The sequence below is a fragment of the Cordyceps militaris genome (genome assembly GCF_000225605.1).
Source record: "Cordyceps militaris CM01 unplaced genomic scaffold CCM_S00004, whole genome shotgun sequence".
Classification (NCBI taxonomy): domain Eukaryota; kingdom Fungi; phylum Ascomycota; class Sordariomycetes; order Hypocreales; family Cordycipitaceae; genus Cordyceps; species Cordyceps militaris.
In genome coordinates, this window is record NW_006271972.1 from 3,982,296 (window position 1) to 3,998,598 (window position 16,303).

At 56.0% G+C, this 16,303-nt stretch overlaps 6 protein-coding genes across 6 annotated transcripts; 4 read left to right on the forward strand and 2 right to left on the reverse strand.

Moving 5' to 3' along the window:
• Nucleotides 1–1,025: 1,025 nt before the first annotated feature.
• On the forward strand, nucleotides 1,026–5,587 carry CCM_06297 (IdgA domain protein; the record flags this gene model as incomplete). Its single annotated transcript, XM_006671438.1, has 6 exons — nucleotides 1,026–1,439; nucleotides 1,500–2,176; nucleotides 2,236–2,529; nucleotides 2,584–3,502; nucleotides 3,644–3,819; nucleotides 3,889–5,587. 6 exons carry the CDS (start codon nucleotides 1,026–1,028, stop codon nucleotides 5,585–5,587), a joined length of 4,179 nt encoding a protein of 1,392 aa, XP_006671501.1.
• A 301-nt stretch (nucleotides 5,588–5,888) lies between these two features.
• CCM_06298 (DNA replication complex GINS protein sld5) lies at nucleotides 5,889–6,888 on the reverse strand (the record flags this gene model as incomplete). The annotated part of the gene is made up of 3 exons (XM_006671439.1): nucleotides 5,889–6,248; nucleotides 6,319–6,499; nucleotides 6,590–6,888. The coding sequence occupies 3 exons, from the start codon at nucleotides 6,886–6,888 to the stop codon at nucleotides 5,889–5,891; spliced, it is 840 nt and encodes a 279-aa protein (XP_006671502.1).
• A 539-nt stretch (nucleotides 6,889–7,427) lies between these two features.
• CCM_06299 (FMN dependent dehydrogenase, putative) lies at nucleotides 7,428–8,733 on the forward strand (the record flags this gene model as incomplete). Its single annotated transcript, XM_006671440.1, has 2 exons — nucleotides 7,428–7,731; nucleotides 7,796–8,733. 2 exons carry the CDS (start codon nucleotides 7,428–7,430, stop codon nucleotides 8,731–8,733), a joined length of 1,242 nt encoding a protein of 413 aa, XP_006671503.1.
• Nucleotides 8,734–8,863: 130 nt separating this feature from the next.
• CCM_06300 (integral membrane protein, putative) lies at nucleotides 8,864–9,604 on the reverse strand (the record flags this gene model as incomplete). The annotated part of the gene is made up of 2 exons (XM_006671441.1): nucleotides 8,864–9,020; nucleotides 9,075–9,604. The coding sequence occupies 2 exons, from the start codon at nucleotides 9,602–9,604 to the stop codon at nucleotides 8,864–8,866; spliced, it is 687 nt and encodes a 228-aa protein (XP_006671504.1).
• A 590-nt stretch (nucleotides 9,605–10,194) lies between these two features.
• CCM_06301 (peptidyl-prolyl cis-trans isomerase, putative) lies at nucleotides 10,195–12,151 on the forward strand (the record flags this gene model as incomplete). Its single annotated transcript, XM_006671442.1, has 2 exons — nucleotides 10,195–10,267; nucleotides 10,353–12,151. The coding sequence occupies 2 exons, from the start codon at nucleotides 10,195–10,197 to the stop codon at nucleotides 12,149–12,151; spliced, it is 1,872 nt and encodes a 623-aa protein (XP_006671505.1).
• Nucleotides 12,152–13,261: 1,110 nt separating this feature from the next.
• Nucleotides 13,262–16,025, forward strand: CCM_06302 (C6 finger domain protein, putative; the record flags this gene model as incomplete). The annotated part of the gene is made up of 7 exons (XM_006671443.1): nucleotides 13,262–13,323; nucleotides 13,651–14,532; nucleotides 14,587–14,611; nucleotides 14,662–14,667; nucleotides 14,721–14,748; nucleotides 14,952–15,730; nucleotides 15,939–16,025. 7 exons carry the CDS (start codon nucleotides 13,262–13,264, stop codon nucleotides 16,023–16,025), a joined length of 1,869 nt encoding a protein of 622 aa, XP_006671506.1.
• Between the last annotated feature and the right edge of the window lie 278 nt (nucleotides 16,026–16,303).

The following is a 16,303-nucleotide window of genomic DNA, read 5'->3' on the forward strand; positions in this document are numbered from 1 at the left end:
TGAATAGGCTGCAAGCTTGTATTCAAAACAACGCAATTCGACCCATTCCCGAAATTCAACTTCCTTTATGGCGCTACTGCTCAGTCTTGCCGTTTACGCCCGACTCACAAGTCAAGTTGCAGGCAGATTTCCCAACTACATGGCCCCTGCTCTGAGACTTAATTATGACAGCTATTTTGATCCTGACACAAGTCTTCTTTTTGCTGGCATTTCCGCGATATAGGGGCAAGACAAGCCAGTATCGGGACAGAGAGGTGCTAAAGGGGTTGGCGTGACCTGGAGTGGCCACGACTGACGATCCATTGTCCACGACGTTGTCATGCAGTGGCCGATTTTCTCAAGGAAAGAAAATACACATTGATGCAAATTCTTACTGCAAAATTCAGCTGAAATTGAGCCGTTCTGTACGCAAAACGCTAACGGAGCAGAGCTATACAAGTGATATGACTGGGATGCGCGCACTGTACTAGCACGCTGTACATAAGTAGGTAATTAGTGAGTGCTACTGGCATCATGGTCATTGGCTGCTTCTCGTCTTGATGTATTTTTTGTCTTGACATCTCAGCGCATGATCGGAGATCTCGATAGAAGAAAAGTTCAAGACAGTAGAAAGACATGCTGTAAGCGAGGTGCCAAGTACTGTAAATGAAGATGTAAATACCAGTACATATTATCAGTCTACTGAGTCGACATCTTCACACTAGCTTTGCCAGGCGCGTCTTCCTTTGGCTGTTATAAGTTAGTTGTTAGTCCTGAGCCTTGACCCGTTGGCCCGCTAATCGGCCAACTTGGGACGGCGCGTCCCCACCTGGCGGCGTGCTCCGAAGCCAGTTCTAGGTAACTACCTACCTACATTATCTTTACACTTCAATTTCCTCCTGTCTCTTCATCATCAATTCCGCACCATACCCGAGCAACGATTCTGCGCCGAGAAACTGCCGATATTGGGTTGACACCATCCACCCAGCGCGGTCTCAATTGGTAAAGACGTGTTCCGCCTCGGCGAAGCTGAGAATTTCCTTGCCATGAGAGCGACTCTCCTCCGCCTGGCACGGGCACAGCACGTGCGGGACTCCCGTGCAGTCTGTCAATTCCAATTTACCCCGAAAGCTGGCTTGCGGTCTTTTTCGTCCTCACCAGCTGCCGCGTCGGGTCTTCGGGAGCTGTTGTCCGTGTCGGAGGAGGTGGCGGATGCTGTGGCCACAAACAAGCCCGTGGTGGCGCTCGAGTCCACCATCTACACCCATGGCATCCTGGGAAACGATCTTGCCAAGCAGCACCTCGACCTGGTGCGCCGTCATGGCGGTATTCCTGCCATTATTGCCATTGTCGATGGACGCCCCAAGGTTGGAGTTTCGTATGAAGAGATCCTGCGCATGATTGAGGACAAGAGCACTGTCAAGGCCTCTCGAAGGGACATTGCATATCTAGTGGGAATGGTAAGGCGACCTTCGCGATGCTTTCAAACCGCAACGCACGTGACTAATATGATGTGTTAGGGTCTGGCTGGCCGCAAAATCCATGGCGGTACTACCATTGCCGGAACTATGCTCCTGGCCAAGGCCGCCGGGATCCGCGTCTTTGGCACCGGAGGTCTGGGTGGTGTTCACCGCGGCGGCGAAAGCTCCATGGATGTCTCTGCTGACCTGACCGAGCTGGGCCGCACTCGAGTTGCCGTCATTGGCAGTGGCTGCAAAGGCTTCCTCGACATTCCGCGCACCCTCGAGTTCCTCGAGACACAAGGCTGCCTGGTGTCGTCCTTTGCCGACGGACGACAGGGCAGCGTTGACTTTCCAGCCTTTTGGGCGCGAGAGAGCGGCATCAAGAGCCCTCTGACCGTGACCACGGAAAAGGAGGCTGCGTCCATCATCTACGCGCAAGAAATGCTGGGCATCGAATCGGGCATGTTCTTTGCGAATCCCATTTCGGAGGAGCATGGCATCCCAGCCGCGGAGATGCAAGTAGTCATTGAACAGGCTGTCAGAGAGGCCAACGAAAAAGGCTTCACGGGCAGCAATAATACACCCTACATCCTGGGCCGCCTCAGAGAGCTCACGTCAGAGAAGACGGTGGTGGCCAACAAGGCCCTCGTGCACTCCAACATAATCCGAGCCACCAAGGTTTCTGTGGAGCTATCGCGCTTGCTCTCGCCCAAATCAAGCCAGACTGGTAGCTCGTAAGTGCGCTTGGTCATGAATTTTGTTACATAGTCGTCTAATATAGCATATTCAATAGAGCATTGTTGCACCAACCTGTTCTGGTCCGCCCACAACCCACAGAAGCGAAGACGGAGCCAGCACCGGCGTCAGCCCCCGTGTCAAATATTATGGTGGCCGGATCTGTTGCTGTTGATTTGAGCTGCGACTATTCCCGCCCCAAATCTGGGGATGCGTCGCCTCAGTCGCACGTGTCGAATCCGTCGCGTATTAGCCAGTCTGTTGGCGGTGTTGGTCGCAACGTTGCTGTAGCCGCTCATCTGGCTAGTGGAGGCTCCGGGGTTCAATTCTGCAGCTTGGTGGGCGATGACGTGTAAGTTGGAGGCAATCTATCCGATTCTTGATTTATATTGACCCCGTCTCACAGGGCCGGCCAAACTGTCCTCACCTCACTCAATGCATCTGGCCTGAATACTTCATCAATAATGAAGTTGAACCACCAGAAGTATCCCGAGGGGCGCACTGCGCAATACGTCGCAGTAAATGACGGAAATAAGGACTTGGTGCTCGCCATGGCCGACATGAACATATTTTCCAAGAATTCGTTTTCGGACCACTGGCGTTCCACTGTCGCCGCATCAAAGCCAAAGTGGCTTGTGGTCGATGGGAACTGGGCGCCCCCTGAAATTAGAAACTGGATTAGAGCCGGCGAAGATAATGACGCAAAAGTTGCCTTTGAGCCGGTCTCGGCGGAAAAGTCAAAGAGTCTCTTTTGCCCCGAGCGTGGACTTCCAAGGCTAAACCTATACCCCGAGCCTAGCATCAGCCTAGCTTCGCCCAACACCTACGAACTCGCAGCAATGTATAACACAGCGAAGGATAACGGCTATTTTGAGCCAATGGATTGGTTCGAAGTCATCGATGCATTTGGAATGAGAGGGGCTCGCGATCGCTTCATCCACCTCACCTCTGTGGAGCTTACCGATGCCGGCGTTCCCATCCAAACAATTAACCTGCTCCCGTATATCCCGACAATTTTGACCAAGCTGGGATCCAAGGGCGTTTTGATGACGGCAATCTTGGGCAAGGACGACCCCCGTCTGAGAGATAGAGATGAGGAAGAATTTATCTTGACCCGCTCACCACCGACACACCCGGTAGTAGGCGGGGTTTACATGCGCCTGTTCCCAGCTGTGGAATCGGTGAAGGATATTGTATCTGTCAATGGGGTTGGAGATACATTCCTTGGAGTACTAATTTCTGGGCTTGCACAAGGCGGTCGGGTTGACAAGCTGGTGGATGTGGCCCAGCGTGGTGCTGTGCTGACGTTGAAGAGCACAGAATCGGTCAGTCCCGACTTGGGCAGTCTGGCAGAAGCAGTCAGAAATGCATCAAAAAACTAATTAAAAGAGATTTAGAGTCCTACATTTTTTTTTAGCATAGCAACCTGTACTTATTGTAAATGGACGTGATCATTGTTACAAAAGCTCAGCCTCGCGAAAGCTTCCGATGTTGATTGGACAGTCTACTTTATGACCCACATATACTTCAACAAGGCTGTGATGGACCACCAAAAAATTATTCGTCCCAAGGCGTCGTCGAATGCTCTCAAGCAGCTTTTCCCACGCCGCGCAAAGTTCGAAATCAACGGTGCAGCGCAGCAGTGAGACACTCCGACGACCATGGCACCCTCAAAAGAGCAATACCCCTCCGGAAAGGAATTTTCGGATAGCGAAATGTCCTCGGACGTCGAGTCGACCAGCGGCCGTGCTGAAGAAGGCAAGCAAAAATTAGCCAACCCCGTGTATGAAAAGGATTCGGACGAGGAAGAACTCGAACGGCTCGTTCTAGGCGACAGGGCGGGATTCCGAGAGAATCTCTTTGAAAATGACAGCAAGGATTTGTTTGGCGGCCCGGGCGACGACATGGACGGCGATGGCGACTTGGAAGAGGTCGACGACGACGCCTTGTTCATGGTGGACACGGCCATGCCAGGCGTCAAGGGCCCAGTCACTTCCGCACCCAAGGGAGCCGACGACCCCAACGCCCCCGTGTGGGAAGACAGCGACGACGAGCGCCTGGCCATCTCGCTCGCCAACACGTCAAGGCTCCGCAAGCTCCGCCTCACCGAGGCCGAAGACCTCGTCAGCGGCACCGAGTACTGCCGGCGTCTGCGCCAGCAATACCTGCGTCTGAACCCGTCCCCCGCCTGGGCCCGCGAAGCCGAGGGCCGGCCCAGCAAGCGCCGGCGCTCGTCCGCCGCTTCGAGCGACTCCTCCGACAGCGACTCGGACGCCTTTTCCGCCGAGCCGCTCGAAAAGTTTCTGCGCAGCGCTACGAGCCTGGGCGGCGTGGGCAGCACCAAGACGCGTCGGCTGCGGCCCGAGGTGCTCGACATCCAGCGCACGCGCGAGATCCCCGACAAGCACAAGGCCGCCGTGTCCTCGCTGTCGTTTCACCCGCAGTATCCCGTGCTGCTGTCGGCCAGCAGCGCCTCCATTCTGTACCTGCATCACATCGCCGCCGACGCGCAGCCGACGCCGCACCCGCGGCTGACGTCTGTGCAGGCGCGGCAGGTGGACGTGCGCCGCGCGGCCTTTTTGTACCCCGACGGCGACAAGATTGTGTTTGGCGGCCGCCGGCGCTACTTCCACACCTGGGACCTGCCGTCGGGCGTCGTGGCCAAGACGACGCAGGTGCTCGGACACCGTCTGGAGCACAAGACCATGGAGCACTTCCGGTTGAGCCCCTGCGGGCGGTACATGGCCGTCGCCGGGTCCGGCCGAAAGGGCGGCGGCGTGGTCAACGTGCTGAGCGTGGCGTCGACGCAGTGGATCGCGGCAGCGCGGCTGTCGAGCCGGCACGGCGTGGCGGACTTTGCGTGGTGGAGCAACGGCGATGGGCTCGCCATTCTGGGCAAGGACGGCCAGGTCGGCGAGTACAGCGTCGAGAGCCAGTCGTTTGTCGGGGTCTGGCATGACGAGGGCTGCGTGGGCGGCATCGTGATTGCGCTCGGCGGGCACCAGGGTCCCGCCGCGCTCGGGGAGGACCGCTGGGTGGCTGTCGGCTCCAGCAGCGGCATCACCAACATCTATGAACGCAGCGAGCTTCTGCGGACGGCCACGGATGGCGACGACGGCGAGCAGATGCTCAAGGAGCGCCCGTCGCCGAGGCGCACGTTTGAGCAGCTCGTCACGGCCATTACCGCGCTCGCGTTCTCGCCCGACGGCCAGCTGTTCGCCTTTGGCAGCCAGTACAAAAAGGACGCGCTGCGCCTGGTGCACCTGCCCACGTGCACCGTGTACAGGAACTGGCCGACGGAGCAGACCAGCATTGGCCGCCTCACGGCGGTGGCGTTTGGCCGCGGGAGCGACCTGCTCGCCGTGGGTAACGATGTAGGCAAGATTAGGCTCTGGGATATCAGGAGTTGAAGAAGGGAGGGAAAACTTTTGGGATGGAGGTTTCTTTCGGCTGCATGTTTATACACTTTATGCAAAGACTAGACTCTCACAGCATTGGGCGTTTTCGGTGTAACTTATTTAAAAAAAAATCGCTATTATCTTGTGTTGGGTGTCATATGTTCTATGTGGAATCTAAATCATCATTTGCTTCATCATGTCGTACTGCTCGGGAAGTAGCAGGGTGATGGCAATGGAGAGCTCCCCTGCTCGGTGTGACCTATTCGTTGTGTGTCGTCGTCTTCCGCTTCTTTCCCTCCATCACCTGGCCGTTCTAGACCAGTTCCGCGTCCATGTCGAGCACCAGCTGTCTGGCGCTAGACCATCGCAGAATCAGAATGTCAGCGTTCGACGCCGCCAGCGTGATGTCCTCGTCCGTGCCGCGGCCAAAGACGTCCTTGTCGCGCAGCATGCGGATAAAGACGGCCGTGTCCAGGTCCGGCGCGTCAACCATGCTGATGTTGCCGGCCGTGTCGTTGAGGTTCTGCAGCTTCTCAGGAAAGGACGCGAGGAAGGAGGAGAGGTAGTGGTTGTGGAGGAGCGCCTGGTGGCGCGTGGCGTAGGCGAGTTCGGTCGAGGATAATCGATTTCGCAGCGCTTCGTCGGAGAGGTAGTGTAGGGTGTGCTTGTCAATCTGCATGTGGTAGGCCGCACGTTAGCAGCTGGGTTTGGCGTTGGGAAGAGCGACAGAGGTTGGGCCGAACCTTGGCGATGCGCGCTCGAAGATAGCTTCGAACGAGGAATTTGTAGCGCTCTAGCTCGGTCTGGATGACAATGAGGGCAAAGTTGGTCTTGGGATCCATGTCGCCCGTCATCTCTTCAATCTTTTCGATTTGCGCCTTGATCTGCTCATTGACGCGCTCAAACAGCCCATCCGACTGCCAGCTAGAAGAAGCGACACAACGTCAGTACACCAAGAATCTCCCACCAGGATATCAACATTGAAACGCTGGGAAAAACTCGTAAATTACGTACGCCAGGAGCTCCGGCGCAGACCGCTCTGCTACCCATCTACGCGTCAGAGCTTGCAGGTCGCGTGTCTGGCGGGGGATGTGGTACGCCTGGGGGTCGACCTCGCGAAGGATGTCGTCAATGTCCATGCTTGGGGCTGTTGGGCGTTCCGATGGCCTTCTTGATCCTGCGACAGGTCGAATGGGCAGCGCTTTGCGACGGAAAGCACGCGAGAAGTCGTTGAAGCGCAAAATGTTGTCGCGAATGGTGGGGGTGGGGTTCTGAGGCAGCAGAATAGGCGCTAGAATTTTGGTCTGGTGCATTTGAGACGAACAAGATGCAATGTGAAAAAGATTGTGGCACTGAAAAAAAAAAAAAACAGAGAGGAATTCAGTTGGTAAATATAAGATTTTTGTTTCTTTCTCGGGGAATCATAGCTGAATAATGGCTAGATATTCAATCGCAGCAACTTGCGTCTGCAACCACCGGATGTGTACATAGGTCGCATATGCGTCACTGCCAGGGGAACAATTCATGGCTCGGGTGCTTGTGATGAGCGGCCAAGTAATGCGAAAGGACCAAAGGCTCTCAAGTATTGCTGCCGAGGTTCTGTATATATTTCCATTTTCAAGCTAATTTTGTCGACGTCGTTGAAGCTTGCATGAGCAGCAAAAATCTGTCTGCACCAGCCATTGCACCGAGACAGCGGGTCCGTAAACCGAGGCACGGCACCTCGTATAAACGCCGTGCCCTACCTCGTCACCCCAAGCCGTTCCCGATTCCTCCGCATTTACTTTTGCGACCCCAGATTTTCCAATCGCGGCCGCATTCCAGTTCTATTCCCATCCTACATAAAAAAATCATGTCCGACAACAACGACGATGACGGCCCTCCACCCTACGCCAACCACGTAAAGACGGTGCTCGAGCAGGGCGTCGTCATGGGCAACCTGCCCAAGGTGACAACGGATCCGAACCTCCTCGAGGAGCAGGCGCGCAAGGAAATGGTACTCCATAGGGGCTTTGAGTATATCCGTGGCTCCGCTGGCGAGGCCGCAACCATGCATGCCAACCGTCTCGCCTTTCGTTCGTGGAAGATAATTCCCCGCATGATGAGGCCGACAGGAGACCGGGATCTGAGCGTGACCCTGTTTGGCAAAAAGTACAGTATGTCACTACATCATCTATCACATTGCCTAGTTTGTTTCTGAGTCTGACGCCGAGCTTTTAGGATCGCCCCTCCTCATGGCGCCGCTCGGTGTCCAGGGCACCATGCACCCTGACAAGGAGATTGGCAACGCCCAGGCGTGCGCGGAGCTCGGCGTGCCCTTTACGCTGAGCACTTCGGCCACGACGGGCATCGAGGAGCTCGTCGCGGCATCGCCCGAGGGCGACAAGTGGTTTCAGCTCTACTGGCCGCAGGACGAGGAAATCACCGCCTCGATCCTGACCCGGGCCAAGAAGCACGGCTACCAGACCCTGGTCGTGACGCTCGACACATGGATCATGGGCTGGCGACCGAGCGACCTGGACACGGCCAACATACCCTTCCTCACCGGCGTCGGTGACGAGGTCGGCTTCCAAGACCCCGTCTTCCGGCGCAAGTTTGCGGAGAGGACCGATGGTGAGACGCCCGAGGAGAGCCCCGTCTTGGCGGGCATGTACTGGTGCAGCGAGATCTTTCCGGGCGTCAGCCGCTCGTGGGACGAGATTCGGATTCTGCGCAAGTACTGGGATGGGCCGATGGTTGTCAAGGGTGTGCTGAGCGTCGAGGACGCCCAGCTCGCCGTCGAGTACGGCTTGGACGGCGTCATTGTGAGCAACCACGGTGGGCGCCAGGTGGACGGCGCCATCGCCAGCCTTGATGCGCTACCGGGTATTGCCCAGGCGGTCGGGAGCAAGATTACCGTCATGATGGATTCCGGCATCCGTACCGGCGCGGACATTTTCAAGGCTCTTTGTCTCGGAGCGCAGGCCGTGTTTGTTGGCCGGCCTGTTGTCTACGGATTGGGTATTGCTGGTAAGGACGGCGCGTATGCTGTCCTGGCGAACCTTCTTGCAGACTTGGATATCACGATGGGTATTTCTGGCGTCAAGAACATAGCGGAACTCAACCCCTCGAGGGTAGCCAAGATTCAACACCCGGGCGATGTTCGATCGAATCTGTAAGCTCATTGAGAGACTTGTAAATATTTCAGCCAATGGCGTGTAGTCATTACTAAAGGCGCCTTTATGAGTGGCGCACACGATATACAAAAAGCATACATCCAAAATGTGTACAAAGATATTCTAAAAACCCCTAATTCGTCTTTTTGGCTGCCGCGACAGCCGGGCCATTAAGCTTAGTGTACACAACCTTGAGAGATGATGACGCCACAGTGACCAGAACGGCGGAAAAGGTAAAGAGCAGAACACGTTGCGGGGTGTTGAGCAGGCCAAAGATGGGATAGGTGTACCTGGTCGTGTCAGCAAGGGCTCCAACGCAATGTCAGCCACCATAGTAAACTTACCAGCCATTCTTGCTGTAGCAAAGCTCAATCCAGTACCAGTAGCCAAAAGCGATGCTGGTGCTGAGGCCCATGACCAGCGGCGCACCGACCGTCCATGGCGGGCTGAGCACCAGGTGGTCAAAGACAAGCAGCAGGCTCGGGGCGAAGTGGAAGCCGAGGTCGACGGCCAATGGCAGCCGAAACTCGGGCGGGACGACGAGCTTCGGGTCAATGGCCGAGATGCCAAAGTAGAGCGTCGTGACGACGACGTTGAGCGGCGTGGCCACGACGGACAGTGAGTTCTTGACGCCAAAGAGGGTCGCACTGCGCGTGACGTCGGCGACGGCCGCGACGACAAAGGTGACAAAGGAGAGCGTCAGGGCGATGATGGTGAGGAATTGGAGGTGCCAGCCGTAGGCCTCGCTCATGGGCGTCTTCCAACCAAGCAGGAACCGGTAGCTGGATGCGAAGGAGGCGAGGCCGACGAGATGCCAGAGCAGGGAGAAGCCACGCCCGGGCGAGTCGGCTTTCTGAAGAGGATGCTGAGCCATGATTTGCAGTTCGCGTGCGGCGGACAGGGGAGGATGGTAATTTTGTCCAATAAAGGGCTGCCAAATTGTCAGATCGAAGTGATGAGAATTAGCTATGGTCAAATTGTAATTTTTGACGACCGGAAAGGGGAGCAGAAATGATGGCTGGCGCCCGCTTGCCGCGGGGCCTAGTTTTGCGGAGGCGGCGAAATATTGGGTTTGAAAGTCCGGGGACGGCATTACAGGCCGGGGTCATCACATGGCATGGAACGGCGGACTTTGTGGCTAAAAATGGCAAAGTGGCTTACAGTCCATCAGAAGCGAGAAAGATGCCCATTTATTTTCTCGGGAACCGATTGCCATCGAACAATGGGCAGGGGAGTTGTCACCATGCTCTGTGCCTGCATTGGGAGCCGCAGGCGGCAACCCCACCCAAGGCTGTTGGCTCCAGTAAAACTTTCCGTCGCAAGCTTGTCGTTTTTGCCCAAGGTTAGGTTCTGCGTTCGTCTCAACTTTTCCAGCAACAACAGCACGCGTCGACTTGCCACCGCATCCCGTGCCGCTCCAATCCTGACGCCGTCATCGATCCGAACCAGTCGACAGCCGCTGCCATGGCTGACCGCGCCGCAGATGACAGCGCAGCCCAGAAGCGAACCCACGCTGAGCTGGACAATGACGCTTCAGGTACGGCTCCCCCCCCCTCCCCGCGCAAAGGATGGCTACCTACTTGTCCAATGAGGCTTCCAAACTCTAACATGTAGCTCTGCAGATTCCTCGGATGACGACATGGGCCCCCAGCTGCCCTCGGCCGAAGCGCCCAAGAAGAAGCGGCGCGTCCTGCCATACGAGAAGCTCTACGTGGCCGCCCTGCCCGTCTCGGCGCGATACTCCCGGTCCCTCATGCACAAGGAGCAAGTCTCGTTTGTGACGTGGACGCCGCTCACCGAATTTCTCATTACCGCGTCTGTCGACGGCGTGGTCAAGTTCTGGAAAAAGGTGGCGCAGGGCATTGAATTCGTCAAGGAGTTTCGAGCACATGACGGCGAGATTAGGGCCGTGGCGGTTAGTCAGGATGGCCGCAGCTTTGCTACGGCCGGAGCGGACGAAACTATCAAGATATTCGACGTCATCACGTTTGATCTCTTGTCCATGATCACGCTGGGCTACGTGCCTAGGAGCGTGTGCTGGGTGCACAAAAAGGGCGCCTCGTTTCCACTGCTGGCGGCGTCCCAAGAGGGGAAGCCGCTCGTACATGTGTACGACGGCAGGGGGGACAGGGAGGAGCCGATCCATACCATAAAGGGGCTGCACCGAAACCCTGTCCATCTGATGGCATTTAATGACAGCTACGATTGTGTCGTATCTGCCGACGAGGGCGGCATGATCGAGTACTGGCGTCCGAGCGGGACATACGAAAAGCCTGAGGGGGTGTTTGAGTACAAGAGCACGACGAATCTTTTTGATTTCAAAAAGTCCAAATCTGTTCCTACATGTATCACCATCTCCCCGCAGGGCACCAGCTTTGCCACCTTTTCGCTCCCTGATCGCAAGATTCGGCTGTTCAATTTCGCGTCGGCCAAGCTGCATCGTACCTATGACGAGTCACTGCAAGCCATGCAAGATTTGCAGCAGGCGGGGGGTGCGCTGCAGAAGATGGATCAGGTCGAGTTTGGGCGGCGGTTAGCGCAGGAGCGCGAGGTCGAGTCGGCGAGCATGCGGTCCGGGTCGAACGTGGTTTTTGACGAATCAGGGAATTTCCTGGTGTACGGATCCATGTTGGGCATCAAAGTCGTCAACACGTACACGAATCAGGTGGTCAGGACGTATGGGCGCGATGACGGGCTGCGCGCCATCAACTTGGCCATGTACCAGGGTCAGCCGCAGAAAAAGGGTGTCACATCGGTGGAGATGGGCGCGTCGAGTAACCCCCTGCTGCAGGAATCAGAAGCCCGTGACCCTGTGCTGGTGGCGACGGCGGCGGGCAAAGTCCGATTCTACCTGTTCACAAACGACGAGGAAATCTCGAAATCGACGCGCGACGTGCACAATGAACGGCCGGTCGCGCAAGGTCGCAAGAAGGAGGGCAATGCTAAGAAAACAGAGACAGGGAATGCAGCGGTGCTCCATACGACTTATGGTGACATCCACTTGCGCCTCTTTCCCGATGCGGCACCGAAAACGGTCGAGAACTTTGTCACGCACGCAAAGCAGGGCTACTATAACAACACCCTCTTCCATCGCGTCATTCGCAAGTTCATGATACAGTGCGGCGACCCGCTCGGCGACGGCACAGGCGGCGAGAGCATCTGGGGTCGCGAGTTTGCGGACGAGTTTAGCAGCCTCAAGCATGACAAGCCGTACACGGTCAGCATGGCCAATGCCGGGCCCGACACTAATGGCAGTCAGTTTTTTATCACGACGGAAAAGACGGTAAGTGGGCACGCTACCTCCCTTCCCGCCCGGGATGATCCTGCAGATTTTTCCCGCTCCTCTTTCTCTCTACCCGCCTATAGTACGGAACCCCACGTTGGGCTAACCGAAGAGTATTGTGCTGCAGCCATGGCTTGATGGGAAACATACGATATTTGGTCGCGCGACCCAAGGATTCGACGTGATTCAAAAGATTGAGAATACGCGCACGTACAAGGAGAAGCCGGAGGAGGATATTAAAATCCTCAACATTGACGTGATGTAAGAAGAATCCGAGTCGAGGCAAATGTAGCAACACGAAAGGTACCGAGACGTCTGCGTTGGCAGGTTGAGGCAATAGTCTTCCGAGTTGGCAGGTTGAGGCAATAGTCTTTCGAGTTGAGGCAGAAACCAACTCTACGCGAGACTAGTTACAACTCACTCTAGTTACAGAGAAGACTTACTCAACGACTTACTCAGTCACTACCAGTAACAAGCAACCGAAAAAAGAACCAAATATTATCGTCGGCAAGCCCGCTTGTCGAAAAGGACCAACTTACCACGGCCTTGGGTCCGTCGCAACGCATAGTCCATGTTTCACTTTCCTCTTCCCTACAGGCTCCCTTGCTGTCACCGAGCTGAGCCAAATAGCGCCTTCAGCCACGGTGGCTAGCGTGAAGCCTGGTTATTCCCCCACCAAGCCGCGACGAGCCGGATTTCCAGCCCATCTGGCCCAGTTGCTGCCGACATCTCGACACTGAACGCCTGCAGGGTTGCCCTGCCTCTCGCAAAAGACGGACCTCTCCCCGCTCGGTTGGCTGCACGAGCTGCTGTCATGTTGCACTCTGCTTAGGTTTCCGGATTGCCTGCGGCCCCATTGGCTGGAGAGTGAGGCAAGCGTCACCAGCCAGCTGGAATCAGGACCCCTGTCGGTTGGGGTCGCCATCTGCCCACCATGCGCTTGTCCTCTTCTCGCGGTGGCCCAGTGGCCAAGTCGTGGGCTCATTACCATGTTGCCTTTAAATACGGCCTTGTGTCCGTTACGGCTGATTTTTGCACGTTATTTCATCTTGTTCATGTCGTATCCATGCCGTACTTAAAGAACCCGACCAACCCCCAACCGACTGCCAGTAGTGGCTGCTCGACCATCCCCAGTGTATTCCCCTCCAACACACTTTGTCGCTGCTGCTCCGTCTCGGCGTCTCTCAGCCGCCACCGCCGACCCTCAAATCATATTCGATATTCTGGCATGAACTCTGGCCAGTCAACATGCCACGCGCAAAGAACCAAGGGTCGTCAGAACCCAAGCGACGCAGCCGTACCGGTTGCTGGTGAGTAGCCACTTACAAGCGGCTACCATGTTATTCTTTTTTGTTTGACCAGAAAGCAGGCCCTGCAAATCCCGCAAGGTAAAGTGCGGAGAGGAACGACCCGTTTGTCAAAAGTAGGTGCAACACTGTGTTGATGGGGCTTGTCACGGGTCCCTGGTGCTACCGGCGGACGGTTTGTGCTGACATTCAATCCTTGTTGGGCAGCTGCTTAAAAACGGGAGACACTTGCGACTACAAGATCCGGTTGAACTGGGAAGGACGGCGGATCAAGCGCCGCAGCGTCGCCGAGGACGCTGATGAGGCGTTTCCCTTACCGACAATTTTCAGCAATGAGTTTCTGGTGGACACCTCGGCCACCGATCACATCGGCGTGCCTCTACAGCGTTATGCCACCGCGCCGAACCCAGCACACGCAGGCCCTATACACTACGAGTTTGAGCATACGCTTTTTCAGGATCTGCACCAGGGCAGCTCCGACATGAGCGCCTCGTCGGCCGTCGTAGTCAAGAGAAAGGCCAAGTCGATGGATGACGCCTTTTCGATGGACCGGCGGACCTCGGCGGACCTCGGCTTCAACCTGGGCGCCGGCCAAGACACCACCATGACCAACACAGCCGCCCACGTCAACGGCGTCGCGCAGAGTCCCGCGTCGACGATATCGACGAGCGAAGAGGTCGTCCTCGCCTCTCGATCGGCACGAAATGACGCCCCCAGGGACCCTTACTACCTAGACCAGGCGCCGTCCCCCATCGATCTCGGGTGGAACGGCACATGGACCACCAGCACCGACGCCATGATGGGCTGCATCGCCTCGCACTCGCCGCAGCTGTCGCGCGTGGCCTCGTGTACGAGCGATGAGATGGCGCTTGCATCAATATGGGGGGATTCGGCCGCCGTCGAGACGTCTGATTGTAGATCCAGCGTCGACGGCACGGGCACCGACTGCGTAGATTGCCCGACCAGCCTCTCGTACATGGCACAGGTCGGCTACAGTAGCGCGCCCACGTGTAGCATGATGTGCCTCATGAGCAGAGATCCCTGGATGATGGTCATGGGAGACATGAATCAGCCCTTGACTGGAACCAGAGCCCTGGAGACGGTCCCCGAGCAGGCAACGCCGACAAACGGGAATCCGCCCTGGATCATCAGCAGCGAATATCAGCAGACGATTAATGCGCTGCCGAAAGGGATATCGCCTATCCCAGACAAGTGAGAGACTTTCCCATGACACAGTGGGACTAGTTGCTGACAGAGGTTGATTAGGCTGAGAGATGAGACCAACATGATGGTGAGTGCAACTTGGCTTGTTGCAACGGCCTTTGCTAACATAACATTTAGTTCTTCGTGAGTAATTATTGGTTGTCCAATAGTACGACTCATGCTGAATGTATTTATAGGACCACTTTGTCAATTACACAGCAAAAGGTATGCGAGAACAACGAGACAGCGTCGGCCCTCGCTGACAAAATCTAGTCATGGCACCGTACCACAACAAAGAAGCTAATCCATTTAGCAACTTTATGCCTGCCATTGCATTCCAAAGTGATATTCTCCTGAGCCTGATGTTGGCTTTTGCTGGTCAGATTTTCGTCTTCTCTTGATCACAAACCTCGGCTAACGCGCCACAGCTGTGCACCGGTCACAAGTCCTGCGCATGACGGAGCCCGAATTGCGCATAGCCGAATGGGCCGAAGACATCTTTTCCGTTTTGCGGGTGATGCTTGGCGACCAAACACAGGCCGTGACAGACGATACGCTGCTGTCCATGGTGCTTCTAACATCGCTTGAAAAATCGTCGCCGAGTACCTTTGGCGCCAACATCCCCTGGCAAAAACACATTAATCTCACGCGCAGTCTCATGGAAAAGCGTCTCGCCACTCTCAACGCGCAAAACGCCAAGAGCGACGAGCTCTCGTTTATCTTTAGTTGGTTTTCCTATCTCGACACCATGGGCCAAGTCAGCAACGCGCCGTTGATTGAGGGCATTTCCCCCCAGACGGGGCCGTACGACCTGCTGCATAAAATCAGCGTCGACGACGAGGAGGAATTCGACTGCGTCATGGGATTCACCACGCACTGCGGGCAGCTCCTCGTCGAGCTGTCGGCGCAGATCCGACAGCTGCCCCCGGACGACGACGAGCAGGCGGCAGCACCCGACGAGGGCGCCATCCAAGCGGCACTGGACCTGGAACGCCGCTTTAAGGAGAGCATGACGAAGCCGGTCAAGGTGTGCCACCACCTGCGCAAGAACAAGATGGACATGCGCAGCCTGACGGAAATGGATGCGGCCAGCCAGGCGTTCCACTGGGCTGGCGTGGTTTACCTGCGGCGCCGCATCCTGCGCAAAACGTCGGGGGATGACGGGGTGCAGGACGGGGTGCAGCGGATATGGGAGTGTATTCAACATGTGCGCAGAGAAAAGGAGGCGGACACGGCGTGCCTGTTTCCGCTGTTTGTGGCTGGCTGCGAGACGAATGATGGGGCGCAGCGGAGGCTGATTCTGGCCCGGTTCAAGAGCGCGGAGAAGAGTGGCATGAAACAGGTACGGATTCTTTTTACAGAAAACTGTCTGAAAAATACTGCGACGATAAACTAACAGTGTTTTGCGAATCTAGGTCAAGCGCGCTCGAAAGCTCATGGAGGCTTCGTGGCGTGGCGGCCAGCCGTGGTACAACTTGATTCAAGATGAGTATCTTGGATAGAATCTTTGATGCCGTCTTCAGAATTTTGAGTGTGTACATTTTTTGCTTCGAGCGAGCTCTTTTGTTAAAGATTGTCCAAAGTGTGTCTCGATAGAAAGCCATGTGTTTCTTCTGTTCTTTTTCCCTTCTCCCACTGTCTTTTCTTTGAAACATGACGACTTTTCATTGTATAAAGAGTGGCTATTCCATGTACACGAGGGTATTGGTCACCAACTCGAACCGAGCAACAACGGTTCCTGTCAGGGAAGTGTGTGGGGTTTTGAGTGGTATTTTTTTTA